The sequence below is a fragment of the Periplaneta americana genome, chromosome 3, assembly GCF_040183065.1.
Source record: "Periplaneta americana isolate PAMFEO1 chromosome 3, P.americana_PAMFEO1_priV1, whole genome shotgun sequence".
Lineage (NCBI taxonomy): Eukaryota > Metazoa > Arthropoda > Insecta > Blattodea > Blattidae > Periplaneta > Periplaneta americana.
The window spans coordinates 44,326,855-44,348,961 of NC_091119.1; the positions used below are offsets into that span (position 1 = coordinate 44,326,855).

At 35.1% G+C, this 22,107-nt stretch overlaps 1 protein-coding gene across 1 annotated transcript in view; it reads left to right on the forward strand.

Moving 5' to 3' along the window:
• LOC138697015 (QRFP-like peptide receptor) overlaps window positions 1–22,107 on the forward strand; it is a 198,338-nt gene that overhangs the window by 70,240 nt on the left and 105,991 nt on the right. The window contains exon 3 of the mRNA XM_069822608.1: window positions 17,863–17,978. Within this exon, the coding sequence (XP_069678709.1) occupies window positions 17,863–17,978 (116 nt within the window). The remainder of the gene's footprint in view (window positions 1–17,862; window positions 17,979–22,107) is intronic.

Genomic DNA, 22,107 nt, shown 5'->3' on the forward strand with positions numbered 1-22,107 from the left:
TTCAGATTTAATGGATAATAGGTCCATTAAAACATGAAGTCTAATAAAAAAGGCCAGTAATAACTCAGGTCTAAAAGAAAAACGTCTTACTTACATACAAATGGCTTTTAAGGAACCCGAAGGTTCATTGCCGCCCTCACATAAGCCCGCCATCGGTCCCTATCCTGTGCAACATTAATCCACTCTCTATCATCATATCCCACCTCCCTCAAATCAATTTTAATATTATCCTCCCATCTACGTTTCGGTCTCCCAAAAGGTCTTTTTCCCTCCGGCCTCCCAACTAACCTACTAATATTAACTTGTTGCTCTACTCGCTTGGCTACTGATAGTCTTTCTCTTAATTCTCTAATTACCAAATAATGGTCAGAATTACAGTTTGCCCCCCTGAAAGTTTGAATGTCTACTATACTAGTATGTCTCCGTTTATCTATGAAGATGTGATCTATTTGGTTTTGTGTCAATCCATCTGGAGAAGTCCACGTATATTTATGTATAACTTATTCTTATGGGGGAATGTTGTACTTTTGACAATAACATTTTTTGATGTCGCAAAGTTGACTAACCTAACTCCATTGTCATTACTAGTTACGTGTAGACTCTCTTTTCCAATAGTTGGTTTAAAAATATCCTCTCGTCCTACTTTAGCGTTGAAATCCCCCAATAAAATTTTCATGTGATATCGATAACTGAGTTACAATTCCTCATAGAAGCTATCCTTTATATGGTCGTCTTTCTTTCCGTAGGGGCGTGAGCATTTATAACTACGATATCGCACCATCTACCTTTAAGTACTAAATATGATAACCTATCACTGATAAATTCGACCTTTTTCACTGCTGATTTTATTCTTTTATGAGCAAAGAATCCTGTTCCTAATTGGTGATTATTGTTTCCTTCCCCATAATACAACAAGTAATCTCCTATTTGTGATATGCCATTCCCATCTAACCTAACTTCTTGTACTCTCACGAAGTCTATTCTATAACTAGCTAGTTCTTTTGCTACTAATGTTACCACTCCTGTTCTATAAAGACTAGTTGCTTTCCAAGTGCCAAATCTCATAACCTAATTCCTTTGCTGTGGTCGTGTCAAAGAATCAGTCCCATTCCGAGGCTTATTGTAGGGATTCGTAACAAGCTATTTTTTACGGTGATGGGTTGTTAGCCCTTCGCCCAACCCCTAAGCTGGAGGGCCAAGAAAAATGTTTAATGCCTAAATGTTTAAATACAATTTACGTCTAATGTGTAAATTTCTAAATAAAATGTATGTATAAATCTCAAATAAATTTAACAATACTTACCGTACTAAAAAAGCTGATATTGTTGCGATAATGAAAATAGGTTTCCTTAGTAATACAGTACCTTGTCAGTTTCAGAAAAAAAATTTAGAAAAATGAATAAATATACTATTAATTTGCCTAAAGGTAAAAAAAAATATTGTTCATAATAATTTAGACTACCACTTAAGATTGAGAAGTAGAACCAGCAACAGGATCTACTGGAGATGTTCACTCAGAGACGATTGCAATGCTACTCGTGTCACCAATGAGGATTTGGATAACATTCAAGTCTACAAAATGTGGGATGTGTTTAATCTTGTATTAAATGGACTCCAAAGAACTATAAATAGTGTTGAAGGATGGTACTCGAAATTCCAAAAAATTATTATATCTCATCATGCATCCATACGGAAGTTTTTAGAATATACAGTGTCCTGGCAGGACATGGAAGAGTTCAGCATCCCGTACAGAAATCGTACCAAATTAATCAAAGACAAGTAGAGAGGATGGTAACAAGTTACCAGCAGTATAAAGATCTTGGGGAAATTGATATGTACTTGGGAACTTTAAGGTACAGACTGAAATTCCACGCTGTACCGGAAGATGAAAATGAAGATTAATCTATATTTTCATTGCTCAACTACTTCAACATTAGTCCTATTGTATTTTACTCTTGAGTTAGACCTATATCCTATATCATATATGTAACAGATATGTCGGGCTTATAGGCTTCGAGGTTAATAACTTTTGTTAGGTTTACTACTCTGCCATCTAGTTGTTACATAAGGAGTCACGTCATAATTCCCATTTGAATTCCATTAGCGACTGTACTGCCATCTCGCGTTCGTTTACGGCGGACGGATGGCGATCATGGCGGTTGTTCTCTTCAAAGTGCTGCCGATTTTAACGTAGCGAGGAGTTATCTGTTACATATATGATCTAGGGTTATATGTAATAAACAAAGGACGGATCAGAGTGACTGTTCTTACAAGTTTACTAACCATTTACTACAGTCTGTTTATGTTGAAGCAGAGACGGTGACTCTAGAAGTACACAGCGGTCGCGTACCTGCAATGTCTGTACAGTTGTATCAAAAGAATGCGTACACTGTGCTGTACATGACGGCTATGAATTTGTACTCCGTTATAAAACACTACATTGTACTTACGTGTAAAGTGAATGCTACGTAGTCTGTGCATTGCAGTGGACAATAATGTACATGCGGAGATTGTCGAAAGTGAACGTTCTGCGTCTCTCATTTGAACAAAAAACTCCTTTCGACATCGCAAGACGTAATAGGTGCATACAAATAATATATTATATCAGGAATATCAATATCAATGTATGATATATTTCTTTCGCTGTTTGATCTGGAGGGCTCTATTTGTTTTTGCAGCAACACATCTCGCATACCACACATGAATGAAAAACCATGATTTTTTGCTAACATATTCTGAAGTTTCTCGTTCACTTTTTTTGTAAATTCTCCGGCTTTGGTTTCCTTAAGTTTTACAGATACTTCTTCCAATATGTTTATAGCCTTTGGCATGTGTAAATCAGATGTTTCTAACAAGGTTATGGCTTTCGGTAAGTGACAAAAGTTCTTCTGTATGAAATCTAAACTGCCCGAAAGATCAACTGAACTTAGGGAGTTTGCTATTTCAATTCCATGTGCGTCTGTAGAATCTAACCTATTGATCACTTCCATAATTTGAGTATAATATGTGGCATAACAGAAGGCAGCGTCCAGCCAACTACCCCATTTTTTTATTATGGGGTTTGGTGGAAGGGGAAGCCCGGGAACGATTTCCTTGAATTTTTGTATTCGGAAAGGTGCTTTCAGAAAAATTTTCTTATCATTACTTATAAAGCTATCGACGTCACTATAAAAAAAAAGCGAATTACTTCCGCCACCCTATGGAGTCCATGTTCTAAGCAAGTTAGGTGAATCAACTTAGGATACATTATTTTTATGTTCTTGGTCGCCTTTATTTTTTAGTTGGCTTTTAACGACGCTGTATCAACTACTAGCATTTTTAGCGTCGATGAGATTTGTGATAGCGAAATGATATTTGGCGATATGAGGCCAAGGATTCCCCAAAGATTACCTTGCATTCACATTACGGTTGGGGAAAAACTCAAAAAAACCCAAGCAGGTAATCACCCCAAGCGGGGATCGAACCCACACCCGAACACAAATTCAGACCGGCAGGCAAGCGCCTTAACCGACCGAGCCACGCCAGTAGCCTGGCCGCCTTTATCATATAAGGCGCAGCATGTGTGACTAAAAGAAGTACATTATTATACTTGATACCAGTCGGCCACAAAATGTCCATGGCATTAGAAATACAGTTGTCATTGTTGTGTAGTTCATCTTTCCTATCGTGTGAATATGTCGCTTTGTAGATTTACGAAGAATGTCTCGAAAGTGTGGATTATCTATTTTTAATGCAATATTTGCACCGATCATTATAATATACAAGTCGCTGCAAAAAGTCCTACTACATACTGTATAATTCTTTAGGGAACACGCGCCGAGACATTCTGCTCTCTGCATCAGCAACATGAAGTCACGGAATCTGATCACTCTGATCCGCCCTCTGGTAATAAACAATAATATACAGGTAACAGATGTATTATTGTTATAAATTAGGCATAATAGTATTAGGCGTCATTGCAAGTTAGACTATATAGTATTAGAAATTTTTATAAATTGGACTAGGTCGTATTAGACTTGGTTCCAAAGACAAAATATCATTACTAAGCCCGCCATTGGTCCCTATCCTGAGCAAGATTAATCCAGTCTCTATCATCATATCCCACCTCCCTCAAATCCATTTTAATATTATCTTCCCATCTACGTCTCGGCCTCCCCAAAGGTCTTTTTCCCTCCGGCCTTCCAACTAACACTCTATATGCATTTCTGGATTCGCCCATACGTGCTACATGTCCTGCCCATCTCAAACGTCTGGATTTTATGTTCCTAATTATGTCAGGTAAAGAATACAATGCGTGCAGTTCTGTGTTGTGTAACTTTCTCCATTCTCCTGTAACTTCATCTCTCTTAGCCCCAGATATTTTCCTAAGCACCTTATTCTCAAATACCCTTAACCTATGTTCCTCTCTCAAAGTGAGAGTCCAAGTTTCACAACCATAAGGCACAACCGGTAATATAAATGTTTTATAAATTCTAACTTTCACATTTTTTGACAGCAGACTGGATGATAAAAGCTTCTCAACCGAATAATAACAGGCATTTCCCATATTTATTCTGTGTTTAATTTCCTCCCGAGTATCATTTATATTTGTTACTGTTGCTCCCAGGTATTTGAATTTTTCCACCTCTTCACAAGATAAATTTCCAATTTTTATATTTCCATTTTGTACAATATTCTCGTCACGAGACATAATCATATACTTTGTCTTTTCGGGATTTACTTCCAAACCTATCTCTTTACTTGCTTCAAGTAAAATTCCCGTGTTTTCCCTAATCGTGACAAAATATCATTAGACTTACAAAATTAGACCTGTCATTAGACTTAAAATCCTTAGACCTACTGACCTCTATCATTTTATACAGCAGATCTTTCTCGGCTTTTCTATCAATTTTTTTTGTGAATGAGACCCCACAAGAAGATGATGACTAATCATTTTCACCCCAAAACAAAATACAGGTATAAAAGAATAAAACTTATTTGTCTCAGAGCACCCTGCTAGCCAAGGATATTACTTATTCCATGAAATCGAAAATTTCTATTTTATCTTTCTCCATCCTCCATTTTAATATGTAAATGTGGTGTCGAGCTCCTATATTTGTAAGCATCCTATATTTGTTTCATATATCCGACTTTAAAAGGTTTCTTTTAATTTTACACAAAATGACCTCAATGTACTCTCAATGTGAGCCATTTAACACAAGATTAATATACAACATATGCACGCATGCACTTTTGATTAAACCAACGCTCAACAAATCAGCGCATTCACAAACACCAATATAGAGAACATATTATTGTGACGGTGAGCCTAGCCACGTTTCGCATCGAGTTATAGCGAATCGATACCTCCTTCCCGGTCTCTCTTCAAGCTTTCCGCTAAGCTATTGAATAGCTGTTAACGTATGACGGCATAGCAAAACAACATGCTTTATAATCATATTAAAATTATTTGTAATCGAACGTACTCTGTTCTATTCTGTAGTGAATTCTGTAGGATGAAAATGAAAGTACAAACTTCAATATAGTCTCTAAAAACCTAGGAAGTTGTGGGAAATCATTACAACGCTAAGCATCAAGTATTTCTCTGTTCCTGTAAAATTTTAATTTGTCGCTTGCAACGTTCTTCCGCTTAGCTATTCAATTTTTTATTTAAATCTCAGATTCTCCTTAGGAATTCAATGATTGCTTGTCAAATTCAGCACTTATTTGCAAAATATAATAGAGAAAATGCTTAAGACGTTTTTGTAAATAACTACAGTATACAGTAGAACTTAGTTATAACGACATCCAAGGAACCTTAAAAATTATGTTGTTATAAACGAGTGTCGTAGTAACCGAGATTCATATTATCAATCTAGTGAGGTGGAAAATGAAAAAAAAACAACAAAACAAAACAAAAAACAAACTCAATTAGGCCTAGACTTATTTTAGATTTATGTATTGACTTTTAAGCCTGCAATGAACATAATAAAATACACGTAGGCCTACAATTATAAATACAGTATTCTGTATTAAAACAGTTTGTTCAGTACTCACCAAAATACTTTACTTAGAAGTGAAGTAATCAGTCAATTTACTCTGTTGTCTTCTACTTGTCCAATACACACTTTCTAGGGCTAAATTACGTTCTATGTTCATAATTTCAGTTGCAATTTCACTGCTCCCTTCCCTAGCTTCATAGAACATGTTCACAATTATAATGACTTCTAAAGCGTCACTCACTTCTTTTAGTTGACATTCTGCGTTAAAATGCGTGCACTTAGTGAAAACTTCCTGTCGAAACTGATATAATACCGCATGAATTCGGGCAGGTTACAATGGGGTGGGGAATCCGCCTGCATTCCAGAGGTCTATGACAGAAGGAGACTGCAAAGAATTTGTTAGGGTCAGATTTCAACAAAATATTTCTTAAAATATTTTGGTTCTTAGAAAATCTTATTCCAAAACTGAGGTTTAAAATGACGTTATATGCGAGGTAGACGCATATGCGTTTGTCATATTGATATGATAAGATGTATTTATTCCACCAGCTTACATCGGTCGTGATGGCTCTTCACATTTCTGTATACAGTGCCATCACTCCCTTGGATACATGATTTTCTGCTTACGCTTTTTCTAAACCTCCGGCTATTAGGGTACATATAAATGACCCTGATCACTTTTCTATCACGTACCTCACCTCTGTTTCCCTCCCTCCTAGTTATCTATCTTATTCTTACTAATCTCATTTAACTAAACAATGACTTTTCTCAATCTCTTATTAATTGGTCCGAACATTGTTTATATTTGTTAAACTCTTCCATAGTTGTTAACTTATTTATTCACTTGAATTACTAACATTCACTAACCACTTATTCCCATTAATCTAATCTGTATATTTTCAGACGAAGTAGTTTCTACCGTTTCATTACCTTTCCATTCCCACTTTCTTTATTACATTTGTATCACTACTTACTTATTATCACTCCCTGGTTATTACTTGTATCTTATCCTTTTTCACCATTATTCCCTTGCCTTACCGTCTTTTCTGTCACTATCACTCTTTTCACTTGTCACTTTCTTACGTTTTGTCACTCATGCCACTCGTGCACCAACCTCTTAAGTTATAAGTTTTCTGTCCCTTACTTCTTCCCACTGATAAACCTCTATTCGGTGTCCCTAATGTTACTTCATTTGTCGTATTAAGCAAGGTAGGAAAGCATATGACTTATGGTGAATTTATTTGGGACCACATAATATTTGACGTTATAGGCGAGGTGTCGCACAAAACGAGGTCGCTATAACCAAGTTCTACTGTACTGGAATTGCAGGCCTAAGATAAAAACACGGTAAATTTATCTATGAGTTTATTCAAGAAAATTCTAATTTTTAATACATAACAGTCTACGCTAGGCACGCCCATCACGGGCAATTTTTGCCCCTAAACGAGGTGCATCAGTGACGTAGATTTTCAGAATCGCATGCAGGTACATGCTTAAAAAATGTCACTGTTGCACCTCGTTTAAAGGATGGAATTTTCCGCGCTGGACGTGCCTGACCTACACTAAAAACAGAATCCTATTTCAAGGATTTTACTGCTGAAATATGTTTTTGATTCCAACTGCTTCGATTTATCCTAAAAAAGAACACGAATTCCACAAGAGAAAATGCGACAGATCTCATGTGTTCAGATGTTCCTCGCGTCCGCCGTCTCATTAACATTCAGTGCAGCTTCAGACTTCAAAGAGCTCGTAATGATACAGACTTCTCCTCCCTGTGTTTTCATCTCTTATTTTCTATGGCTTGTCCTTTGTTTGGGTCCATACAAGATAGGATCTTGTGAATTCGACACTGTACTATAATATTGCTAGCTCCTGCTGCTTCATTTATCGTGGTATTGTGTATAGGAAAGAAAACAGAAACCATATACAAGTTTTCATGCATTTATAGTGTGCATACGTACTTCTCGATTATTCAAGATATAAAGAGAAATATATTTCATACGCAAATATCGATTTTTAGATTTAGAACACATTTTCTATATCCAGCTACAGAAAAACTGCATTCTTCGCACGCCGTATGTCTGTCTGTCTACAGAGATTTATCCTTAATTAGTGCAGGAATTCTGTTCATATTTCGCCTACGAGCCAAATTCTTGTGATTAATATAGAATGCAACAACTTTCACTAAATTATTAAGAGAACTGTACTTGGAAATTAAAAAAAAATGCCCAACTGCTAATAACCGACACAATTGGTATCAATTTTACTGAGTGCGCGGATTATCTTTGAAACGTGAACACTGCGGAACTGCAACGGAGAGTTAGCTTGGCCTTGGCGGACATATCGAATGGAGGGAGTCCTGCCTAATGGGATATACGGAGAGGTATTAATAAGGTTGCATTCAGTCCACCGGTCTGAAGTAACGTTTAGCGCGTTTGACCGTGAAACGAACGGGCCCAGGTTCATATTCGGTTGAGACAAGTTACCTGGTTGGGTTTCTTTTCGGGGTTTCCCCTTAATTAATTGAAGCAGAATTGCTAGGTAACTTTCGGCTTTTGGCCTTGGACTCATTTCGCCATCATTAATTCACATATCATCATCATCATCATCATCATCATCCATACCATAGCCCGGGTTACGTTCACGGTGCGATGTGCTGTACATGTACAGGGTCCGGCAAAAAGATTCGATTTTTTAAAATAAGACAACACAATTATTCTTTTATCGAAAAGAGGCATTATTGCCATTTACTGATGCAAAAGAACAACATTAGGTTTTGAAAATTACACCCTGTGACATCCCTTTTTTCTAACACACTCCTGGAACCTGACTCTTAAGTTCAGCACTGCCCTGCCTACCACGTCTCTGGCGTACGGGCGGTCCTAGGCCTTCCTATTGACTTACGTTTTGATGCTGAAGAAGTCATTATAATATTGTTTATCCACAATAAAATTGTGTTACGGCTGGGAACTCGCCCATGTCGACCCAGACTGAAATGCTGTCGGAGCCTACGCTGCGTAAGAACTACTGAATCATTTGTTTTGAAAAACATCTCCACGGCAACGACCGATGCGATGCGTTCCACGGATCCATTGCAACTGAAATGGCATCAATAATGACGTTCGTCCTGCGTGACTGTCTTAGCCACAGTTACTGCCAACCTAAAATAGTCACATAAGTCTCAGGTTGCAGTGCAAGTCTTCACCTTCGCGTCTCTCCTCCGTACAAGGAGAGAAAAAAAAAGGTTCCAATTGAGGCGTTTAGTTGCAAAATCAGATACATCACTAAAACATAATTTTTCAGTATGAAGGAAAAGGTTTGCAAGGAACCAAGGATTTGCAACCAATACCATAGGGATATCTTATGCGAAGTTTTACCGTTAGATGGCAGAAGCTTTCTATGCGGCACTACATATTGTAGGGCTATATTGTCATACGCTACAGTTGATTACGTTCTCCCGCTTGTTGGTTTTCTGTGCGTGTCAAAATTATATTTATAATTATTTTGTATAACCTAGTATAATTTGATATAGTTTAGTATTTTCGTACATCATAATTTAATTTAATTTACAATAAACAATAGCGTAAACTTGTATAATACTGAGCGATTCCCCTTAAGAGATGGATGGGAAATCTGCAGTATGCAGAATATAGATACGAGTAAATTGAATGTTCATGAACCTAAACGAGAACCTTGAGAACGAGGTGCACGAATAAAAAAAAAATAAATAAATAAAATAGGAACTTTGTCGAAGGTGAATATTACCTCTTTAGTCATTAGTATTGTAAGTACCGTACGCTAAAAACAGGATATGCAGTCACCAATGTGTTCTTTTATAGGGAAGGGACTATCGAGACTGAATTCCTCGTATTTTTTTCCTCTAGTTGCATAAAGATCAAATGCAATGTTTGAAACATGATGTAATATGATCGCAGTAGTATCACGATTATTCCTGTGTTTTGTAGGTTAAAGACGTGCAGTTTTGAATACTATGTAGGCTGATTTTGAAAATTTGAAGTAAAAACATGGTTTTAATAATTACTCTACAGCACATCAAAACATTATTCACGAAATGTATTTCATTATAGATCGTCCTGGATAATAAACATCCCAGTTAATCGAGAGTTTACTGCAGGCGTAAAATGCTGGCGACTCCTAGGCTAGAAGTACTGAATATAATCTAACCAGCTTGCTGTCGAAGTTGCATATGTTTTTATTAATTTTTCTTTTTCTTCTTCCAAAATGAAACTGTAGCCAGCAATTCCTTACTTGAAGTAGTTATTTTTGTTTAATAGCTAACACTTTCGAGGCGCAATTTAATTACTTAAATTTTTTAAGCTTTAAAGCATACATTCAAAATATTTCGGGACCTGAATGAAGGCAAAAGGTTTTCCCTGGTTTTTAAAAATAGGAACATAACAAAAATTTGGCATTATGAGTTATTTTTAAGAGCATTTAATGTACTAATATACTACGTAAATCCTTAATGTTTATATATCGGAAAACAAATGCACACGCAAAGCGCATCTCTCAAAGTACACGCTCGCTATCTGTTGGTGCTAGTTCAGGATATCCCTACTCTTTCATCATACATATCCATGTGATGTATCTAGCTTTGGAGCAAAACAGTGCTATAGCAGTTGCAGAATCATATGAAGATATGAAATATAACATTAACTCATTTTCGAAAAAAAAAAAAAAAAAAAGTGATGCATCTGATTTTGCAGCTACACGCCGCGGAGAGTGGATACAAACGTACGTGTTTGTTGGTGATTGTATACGGTCTGCTAGGAAAGTAAGTGTGAAATAGAAAATAATAGAAACAATTATTCTATTCCTGAACGAGCGTTGATTTATAGTTCATATGTTTGTACTGGATCCGCTCGTGCTGTCAGGAGATTATTTCAAGAGAAATTCCCAGGTGTTTGAGTTCCATGTCTTTCTACGATTCATACCTTGGCTAATAATAAATTTCGTGCAACGGGGAATGTTCAGGATAAGAAACAAAAAATATGACGTACAGTGCTCACAGAAAAACTCTGGATGACACTGCGCACTAACTAGAAAATTCGCCTAAAAATGTCTTCGGTGTCAGCAAAACGAGGATCTCCGTACGAGAGGCTACGAAGTTACGTAAGGTATAAAATACTGTTTGTTTAGACAGCTGTCCGAAGACAGGTCTGGACTCCAAAGTGACATCAACAAGGCATTATTCATGAAGCAACTAGGCCAGGAGATAAAGGGGTAGAGTTTACAATATTGTGGTACAAGAATTTAAACTGGGTGTAGATTTTGTGAATGGATTCTGAGTAGGCTAAAGTGCGTGTTAAATACACACGAAATGTGTGAAAAATAAAAGTAGACAGTTTCATCATCTCATTGTATGACATGGCTGAGTACATAAATTTTACGAAAGAAAAAACTTCTCTCTTTTTTTTTTTGTGTAACATCAAGCTCATTTCCGTCGAAGTTATTAATTATGACCAGGGAGCGAAACTTGTTGCCGATGGCAGAGAGGCAAGTGGTTTCCGGTTAACTGTGTTCTAGAATTCCTCTACTGTGTACAAAGAAGGCGGAGTGGGTCGTGCCCCGTTGAACTATTGTGCTTTAGTTGCCCGCTATTTACTTTCTTTGTGTTGCAGTCGACGAATAACGTTTTTAATTGGTTATTTTACGATGCTTTATCAACTGCGACGAGTAACTTAGGCCTACATAGAGACCACAGAATTCCATATTAATTTCGAAAAAGAAAATCGTGATAAAATATATTTCGCGTTTTATCGCTAAATATTTGTAAGATAATCGCAAAATTTCGTATAAATTTGAAAGAAATTTTTACGTGAAAAAATAACTCTATATTACGCATTAGGCGTCAAAATAATGATAAAAAAGATTTCATATATCAATTTATTCAATAGATGTACAAGGAACCCAGATACATTTCAACACAGCACGTGTAAATTCAGGTAATTTAACATGAGAACTCGTAATGCCTCATTCACGTCAACTTTAATATTGAAAGTATTGGATGAATGTTTCAAAACTATTTCTTTCAAAGTAAGAAATGCTACACTGCAACCAGTACTTGTTATAGGCCTATCCTTGAAATAACTCATTGTTTTAACCTTTCTATGAGTGCATTAAGATTATTAATATTTATCTGTACAATATTTTCTGGGTTGAATAAGTCATTTAAATTTACAAACACTGAATCATATAACTCATATTTTTCAATTTTTTGAATCACTAGTTTACTAACATGCTTAAATAATTTTTATCTTTCAGTCTTTAAGTTCAAACTGAAATGGTTAATTTGCCTACTGATTCCCTTACATTATTAGAAACTTCGTATTCATTCTACGCTTCTTGTCATTATGCGAAAACCTGTGGTCTCTGCCTATCTCTATACACCGCTGATCACGACTACTTACGCACATATAAACAAACCCGTATCTATAGTCAAGGAACAGCTAACCTGTTTCATCGGGTAACAAGTTTCGCGCCCTGATTATGACTATAATTAGTCCTACGAGTAGTTTCCTAATTCAAAACTTTCACAAACTGCTCAGCGCTTAAAAATATCAACATGAATTGCTTTTAAAAATTAACATAATTCCAGCTGTTACGTAAATATATATTTTCCTTGTAACAATTTTCAGAATCATCTCTCCAATTTAAAAACTTCATTAAACAAATGTATTATGGAGTCAAGAAACAGTACTAACTTTTTAATTAACGTAATATTACCTGTTACACGAATAGATGGACATAAAAATGTTTAATTTTTCTGTAAACTCTTCACTTTTCTATCAATAAAGTCCCACATGTATCCTGTGCATTTATGTTTAAAAAAAGAAAACTTAGGTTAAAAGTGACCGCGCCGTCGTCTCATAACGGAGACATTGAATCAAAGTGAAATTTTTAATGGCAAGCAGAGCAATTATCTCATGCCTCCATGTTAATTATTATACCAGTTCACTCCATTTAAACCAGGTACCCAGCTTTGAAGCCGTTAGCCTTGTGAATTTACAGTAAATTTATTTCCCCTGTATAAAAAATTTAGGTTTTATTAAAATACAAGTGGGAATAGTGGAAGAGAAGAGTGGAGACGGAGGAAGAAGTCCGTGGCCCATTTCTTTTAGGTCTCATCGCGACATTTGTCTTATTAAACCACGGTAAACCTTGCTCAGGATGAGTTGTCGTACTCACTACAAGCCAATTGGCTTCACTGGAAACAAAGTGAATAAATGTTATGTTTTATTTAACGAAGCTCGCAACTGCCGAGGTTATATCAGCGTCTCGGTGTGCCGGAATTTTGTCCCGCAGGAGTTCTTTTACATGCCAGTAAATCTATTGACATGAGCCTGTCGCATTTAAGCACACTTAAATGCCATCGATTTTTAGTAGGTTATTTTACTACGCTTTATCAACAGCTTAGGTTATTTAGCGTCTGAATGAGATGAAGTTGATAATGCCGGTGAAATGAGTCCGGGGTCCAACACCAAAAGTTACCCAGTATTTCCTCGTATTTGGCTGAGGGAAAACCCCGGAAAAAACCTCAGCCAGGGAACTTGCCCCGACCGGGAATCGAACCCAGGCCACCTGGTTTCGCGGCTAGACGTGCTAACCGTTACTCGATGTGGCCCGGGATCGAACCCGCAATCTCGGGCATAGAAGGCCAGCACTATACCAACTGCGCCAACCAGGCCGACTGTTTGCCTCATCACAAATAATTTATAAGCCAGATACCCAGATCATCATGGCTTATCGATGGCAGCGTTCATGATTACACGTAATAGATCAGATTGTTAACGTTATACTTTTTCTGGAATTTATTCTATTTCACTGTACGGTTAGTTATTTGACAAAAAATAAATACGACTAGAGTCTCATTATGAGCCACTAATATCGTTTAATATTTCCATCAAAATGTGAAAAGTGATTTTTGTAAACAGCATATTAACTATTATGCAATATGTGAATAGTTACCTTATACGAAATCATACATTAGTAACATATACTAAACATTATAATTCATAGAAGAAACCAAATTTAGATAAGGATATCAAAATATTGACTCACTTTGATGTTGAAATTCCTGAAATTCTTGGTATCACTCCGCAATGTTTGCAGAAAAATACAAAACAAAGTTGTCGTCAGCGGCTCTGTCTATAGCAACAACATGGTTTGAAGTCAAACAGCAGCAACATCGAATATTCCAAGTCTCCAAATCTTGTTCCCGGTCACGTCCAAGACACGAAGTTCACAAATGGGGATAATTTAAACCTGAATACGTGACACTATCCGAACTTAAGTTGGTAAACCCAATAAGCAAGACACAACTTGGAGTTCCTAATGCTCTTTGCCAAATGCTACATGAATAACGTGCCCTATCGAAAATTCTGATTACGTCTGTATTGTGTACGCTTCAACAGTCCATCCTCAGCAACTTAGGGGCCAAAACTTGGATAAGATAAGGGATAAAACATGCAAGAATATTTGGACTTATATCCCTATAATGATGAAACAAACAGTGCGCCTGTTTCATTTCCTTGAATCTTCTGTCGACATTGCATTTATCCCTAGGTTTATTGCATTTATTTATTTACAATTAGAATTAAATTTACGTCTATTTTACTTTTTTCTTTGCTGTAATTATTGTAATATTATTGTACAGGGAAATCATTTTATTTTTACTTAAATTTTTATTGTACCTCAGTTTTTTAATGTACTTCACTCCCACCCACTCTAGTAGTAAACGTGCAGTGAATTTTTTCCACACTCTCAGAGAATATAGCGTTATTTAACACATCGTATGTTGCCAAGTGCTCCCTGCTAGATGTAATGAAGAACTCTGGCAGGAATCGTTTCCTCAGAGCTTCTGTGACATCACACTCCGATAAAATATCATGTAATGTTTTGCCTCTACCGCAAAGAGGACATATTCTTCGTTGCCCTCCAAACTCCTAGACGAAACCAGGTTAAGCTGAGCCTGCCCTCTTTGCTTCCTCTATAGATGTATAACTCGGTTCCCCAATTTTTTTTGATCATCGATTGGATCTCCAGAGCAACCTTATCCCTACATTCCCTTTCTGTTATTTGCCTGTCTATATTCTTCAGGCATTTCTTGACTTTAGTAAAAAATATGTTTATATGGGTATATCTGTCGAGTCCGTACCTTCCCGATAGCGAACGTTCTCTATGACGGAGAACACTAAGTGAATAAGCTAATTAGGGGATAAAGTTCTTTTTGTATTAAATTTATTGTGCTTTTTCTATTTGTTTTTTATTGCGTGTTTATATGTTTTTGTCTGACATTTATCTTTATTATTTGGATTATTTCTTGCAATTTTAATAAGAAATTAAATTAAATTGTTTATATGTGTGTGTGTTTTTGCACTGTGGTTTTTTTTCTTTCGTATCTTACATTTATTTTATTTTTATTATTTTTGTCAAATTTGGTATGAAATTAAATTATACATCTTGATTACACAACTTTTAACACTGTATCACTTCGGAATATGTATGATAAGAACTTTCTTGTGTTAAATATTAACGTACCTTGTTAAGATGTTTCGAGCTATTTTCGGTCATCTTCGGAACTCCGAAGATGACCGAAAATAGTTCGAAACATTTTAACAAGGTACGTTAATATTTAACACAAGAAAGTTCTTATCATACTTATTCCGAAATTAAATTAGTTGTAATTATGATAATTAATGTTAACAGTAGTAATAATAAAAACTATTGTTGTTATATTATTTTATTATTAGTAGTATTCTTTTGTTTTCTTTGAAAATGCAAACTGTGCACAGTTATAGCACGAACGGCCGTACAGGCTCGTGCGAAGGAACTTGTGTATATGAGTTTGTATAATTGTGTATTAATAAATGCACTTCATTCATTCATTCATTCATTCATTCATTCATTCATTCATTCATTCTTTAAAATTTCTCAATAGCAGATGATAAGAAGACACACACTTTCAACAGTTACCTAGTAACCCCATTCGTACTTTATGAAATCTTATGATGTGTCTCGTGCAATTCGTAACATCTTATCGCACAATTCTCCTACTTTTATGACAGACGAGTCGTCCGTTGCAAAGCGTCTCCCTCCGATGCTCTTATCTTACCTTCTCGCGCCGTGCCAGGGGCCACTATATTCTGTTATCTTTGTAATGTAGCCGAGGTAGTCGTGCTGACACCTTACATGTCCTAAATGCTAAATACTAAGGTGATTCCCAAAAATTTAATCCCACCTCTGATGTAGAATAGTAGATATAGAAAATAAAATTCAGAAAGCGACAAGGAAACTGACAAAGATTTCAGATTTCTTTATCGTATACGGAATACGGAATTACATGTTGGGATCCCTATAGAATATATCAGATAAATTCCTTAGAAAGAATCCAGTATATGGCAGCTAAATTTGTTAAAGGTAAAAGAGAAGATGGAAACGATGCGATAAAAGAATTTAAATGGGAAACTTTGGAAAACAGACGTAGGAAAACTAGAATAACATCATTGTATAGAGCACATCTAGGTCAGAAAGCATGGGTAGACATAACGGCTCGGTTAGAAAAGCCAAAGTACTATGGTAGGAACGATCATGACTTTAAAATCAAATGTAGGAAACAGAAAACGGATGTAGGTAAATTCTCATTTATAAACAGAACTATAAATGATTGGAATAACCTACCTGCAGCGGTCTTTGAGGGCTGTCCTTCCTTAAGGAGTTTCAAGAATAACTTAAAAAGTTGTGTATAAACTGCAAATTAAAATTAAGGTGACATTTAACATTTAATTTTTTAAGGTGACATGTATTTATTTAGCCTGACGAGTTACTTCCGTGGTTTGAATTGTAAATTATTTAAAAATAGCGTGTAAGAGGGCCTTAGACTAGAAATGTTTAGCTTAAATGTAGTTCTGTTTATAAGTATGCATAAGGGTGTAATTATTTGATTTATTTGAACTGTTGTATCAATGAAGCGAGGTGAGTCAGTGAAGTTATGGTTTTACAGTGCAGTGAATAATTCCGATCAGTGATAATTTATAGCGTCAATGAAATGTGTTCTATAGTGTCAGTGAAATGTGTTATAGAGTGTCAGTGAAATGTGTCGTAAAGTTTCAGTGAAATGCGTCAAAGTGCCACTACAGTGAGTGAGATGAGAGTAAAGTTAAAGACTATTGAAATTTATGTAGGGGTATAGGCCTACATATGTAGGTTGTATTGTAAAATTAGGTATTTTATTTATGTTTTATTATTAATTGTAATTATTGTGTTAAATTGTATTGTGTATTCTTATTGTATTGTGTATATAATTGTATTGTGTATTGTAAATTTTATTGTGTATTGTTTATCATTTTATTTTGCATTGTTTATAATGTGTATAGCACTGCCACCGGGTGCTTGCCCACTTGCAGTGCAAATACATACATACATACATACATACATACATACATACATACATACATACATACATACAATACATACAATACATACAATACATACAATACATACAATACATACAATACATACAATACATACATACATACATACATACATACATACATACATACATCATATAAAAAGTAAAACTAATGTTAAATGTTTCAGTAAATTTATTCATTTAGGTTTTTTAATAATGTAAATTACTGTACAGTATTCAATACTTTTTAATATATTAACTTACTATATAAAAATTCTGGCTTAAAAATTAGTATAATTATTATTAACATATGTGTCAAAATACGGTCGTTTTATTTTATGTTATTCTTCCAATAGTGGATACTTCTCAATACAGGACTAATTCCCAGGAGGTGTCCGCTATTGAAAAATTTCCCTATAATAAAGTATAACCTCATTTTCTTGATTTCAGGCGTGTCAGTTGGTGCCAGCGTGTTCACCATTACAGCAATGAGTATAGACCGCTATCTGGCGATCCGGCATCCCATGGCCTTCAGGAAGATATTCAATAGAACCACTACGCTCTTCGTAAGTACATTTCCATGCAAAGTATCTCTAGTTAATAGTAATTTCTTGTTTATTTATATTCAATATAGGTTAAGGCGTTAAGCAAAACCAAGACCAATTTTGAAATCACTGACATCTTGTTAAAATATGTTTTACATAAAAATGAAAAACAATTTCTTTCGATAAACATGGAATGGTTAACATCATAATAAGGACCTGGATATTTTGATCCAATAAACCTTTTTTTTTTTTTTTTTTTGAGGGATTTATATATATCAAATAGGATTACATAGTTTTTTTGTAATATTTAGCAACAGTAATTAGACAATAATTATTTAAACTCTGTTCTTAATTCCATCCTTCCTTAGGTGAGCCACACGTAAAAATTAATTGGATACTTAACAGTAAAAAGGTGCAAAGTGCCAAATTTATGAACAGTGCCAATGTTGTATTAGTAAATAACTTTCGATCTTGAATAATTTTAAGAATATATTTTTTTTAGAATTGAATTGATAATACTTACAACAACTTTTCACCAATCTTCATCAATAAAATTAACATACTGAGAGATAAACAAACTTCACAATTTATTAAAGGTGTTAAGTCCCATAAACATTTCCTAGGTACTATGATCCATTTATTATCCACTGATCTGTTAATTTCTGGAAATACTTCCCTTAAAGTGGTTTTGCAGACTGGAAGTAAATCACCCTAACCACTTGGAACTGAATATCGCCGAATTTCATCATGATTATCTATGTTGACGTCGTTGACTGTTGACTGGTATGACAGTAAAGAGATCAACAGAAATGTCGATAATGTTGAATAATCCTGGTCATATAACTTAGAAAATAAAGCTTTAAATCACTGCTTTTTATTCTGCATTTTCATGCCGGTTACAATAAAGAAAAACGTGCTAATTGAATGGTATTTCCCCCATTTTATGGATTTTTAACACTGGGAATCGAAAAGTTTAAAACAAACCAGCTGTACTATCTAGACGTAATACATTAAGTTTCTATGTGATTCATAACTCTACATCGCCTACGTATTTTGTTGTGTATAAGATTTACCTACGCTGATCTTTCTGTTTGTAGAAAAGGCCACGATATATAATTAATAATGTATTTTGCCATAACTTCAATATTAACACGACAAATAAACGACGGAAGGAAATCAAAACGATTGGCACATTGCACCTTTCCTATGAGAAAGCCATAGTAACTTTGCACCACTGTCATCTTTTGGAGGTCTTAATAACACTCTACAATCTTCTGTTGACTTTGCCCTGTTGATATGTAATATCACTTGACAATTTGCACCATTCTAGTGAAATATCACATTTGTTTAATTCTGGCACTTAGCACTTATCTACTGTTAAGTATCCAATTCATCTGTTTATGCGCTAGGTCTCCCACCAGTAGAACCGGCGGGATTTCATCTTAACGCTCCTAAAACTACGTGTTATTGGCTCGGGGCGCCTACAGTGCAAATGACTGCTCGGATTCTATGTCATGTTGTTATTCCGATTGGCGATTATTGATTCTGGATGCGTATGGTGGGGGATTTTTTTTTCCTATTTGGTACACTTTACGTCACACAGACGAGCAGATTTCATAGTGTGAACATATTTTATGTTTAAAACTGTGGGAGAGGTGAAAAAATCAAAACGAGGAACCCCATATTATTTTCACAAAAGTATTTGAAAACATTTACTTGTTTTTGGAATGTCTGGCAAAATATTACTCTCTTCAGTAAAAAAGCTTAGTTCGGTGGCGATCCATTGCCACACCATGATTCGAATATTGAAATACTCAGAGATTTATTGACTTCAATAAAACTGCGAAGCAACGTGTATTGATGCAACACAAGTAAAACGATACAGTAATCAAAATAAAATTTTTGATGAAGCAATGAATTCCTTCAGCTACGTTACATCGACAATAATTGAAATGTTATGGCTGAAATGTATTACTACACACATCTCTTTCTATATGAGAGACTGAATTTGTGATGTGTGTATGCGTATGAGACAGCGTACATAATGGAAGATACACACGCACACTTATTTATAAAATATATATTGTTTAGTTCTCAAAAGTAGACCTTAAATTGTGGGAGAGGAGGAAAACCTGACATCAAAAGCAATTATTTGAGTCATTTCAGTTTGTGGCATCACTTTGATGTATTTTAAGCCAAACAAATGTCACATGTTTTGCTCCAGTGTCGAAATCAATGATTGCGGTCATTTTAAGCCGGTGACATTTGGAAAATTCAGGTCAAATAAAACACACACACGCTTGTATTTTGCTCCACTGCATGTGAACACATAAAGTCTTGAAAAGAATGAATGTAATACGTTAAAACGTATGAATCCAGGCCCTAGTTATGACATTTGAATTCAATTGTTTCAATCTGCTGTTTTGTCAATGTTTATTTAGATACGTACTGAATCAAAGCTATTCAAACTTTTTCTTACTCAGTTTTTCTCGAAACTTTATTATTTATAACGTTGATATTGCTTCTATATACATGAATTGGTCATATTCAGTCTTATTATGACTGTAATGGAAATATTTCCAATGCCTTGTGGAGATTTACAACTCTAAAATAGACTGAGTTGTGACTATTAATACTTAAACAACAAAAAAACAAAAGGGAGTCTCATTTTGACAATATTGTACATAAACCACAATAGCCTATTTGATTAATTAAATTTCGTTTCTATTTTTATAAGTCATATAACGAGGTTAAAATGATGTCAAAAGTGTCCCGACTTCTAAATATCCACACACTATCTCAACGGTAATAATAATAATAATAATAATAATAATAATAATAATAATAACAATAATAATAATAACAATAATAATAACAGCAATAATAATAACAATAACAACTCTAAGTGATTTCTTCCATTGATATTTTACATTGATTTCTTCAATTGATCCATACTTCCGCGGCTTCTAAACGATGATTTTTTGTCTGTCAATTTTCCAACTTTCGGTTTTAATAATAATAATAATAATAATAATAATAATAATAATAATAATAATAATAATAATAATACTTACTTACAAATGGCTTTTAAGGAACCCGGAGATTCATTGCCGCCCTCACATAAGCCCGCCATCGGTCCCTATCTTGTGCAAGATTAATCCAGTCTCTATCATCATAAACCTCAAATCCATTTTAATATTATCCTCCCATCTATGTCTTGGCTTCCCCAAAAGTATATTTTCCTCCGCCTCCCAACTAACATTCTATATGCATTTTTGGATTCGCCCATACGTGCTACATGCCCTGTCCATCTCAAACGTCTGGATTTAATGTTCCTAATTATGTGACGTGAAGAATACAATGCGTGCAGTTCTGCGTTGTGTAACTTTCTCTATTCTCCTGTAACTTCATCACTCTTAGCCCCAAATATTTTCCTAAGCACCTTATTATCAAACACCCTTAATCTCTGTCCCTCTTTGAAAGTGAGAGTCCAAGTTTCACAACCATACAGAACAACCGGTAATATAACTGTTTTATAAATTCTAATTTTCAGATTTTTTGACTGCAGACTAGATGACAAAAGCTTCTCAACCGAATAATAACAGGAATTTCCCATATTTATTCTGTGTTTAATTTCCTCCGGAGTGTCATTTGTATTTGTTACTGTTAGTCCAACATATTTGAAGTTTTCCGCCTCTTCGAAGGATAAATCTTCAATTTTTATATTTCCATTTCGTACAATATTCTGGTCACGAGACATAGGCTAATCATATACTTTGTTTTTTTTTTTTTCGGGATTTACTTCCAAACCTATCGCTTTACTTGCTTCAAGTAAAATTTCCGTGTTTTCCCTAATCGTTTGTGGATTTTCTCCTAACATATTCACGTCATCCGCATAGACAAGCAGCTGATGTAACCCGTTCAATTCTAAACCCTCTCTGTTATCCTGAACCTTCCTAATGGCATATTCTAGAGCGAAGTTAAAAAGTAAAGATGATAGTGCATCTCCTTGCTTTAGCCCGCAGTAAATCGGAAAAGCATTAGACAGAAGATGGCCTATACGGAAATAATAATAATAATAATAATAATAATAATAATAATAATAATAATAATAATAACTCTAAGTCATTTCTTCCATTGATGTTTCACA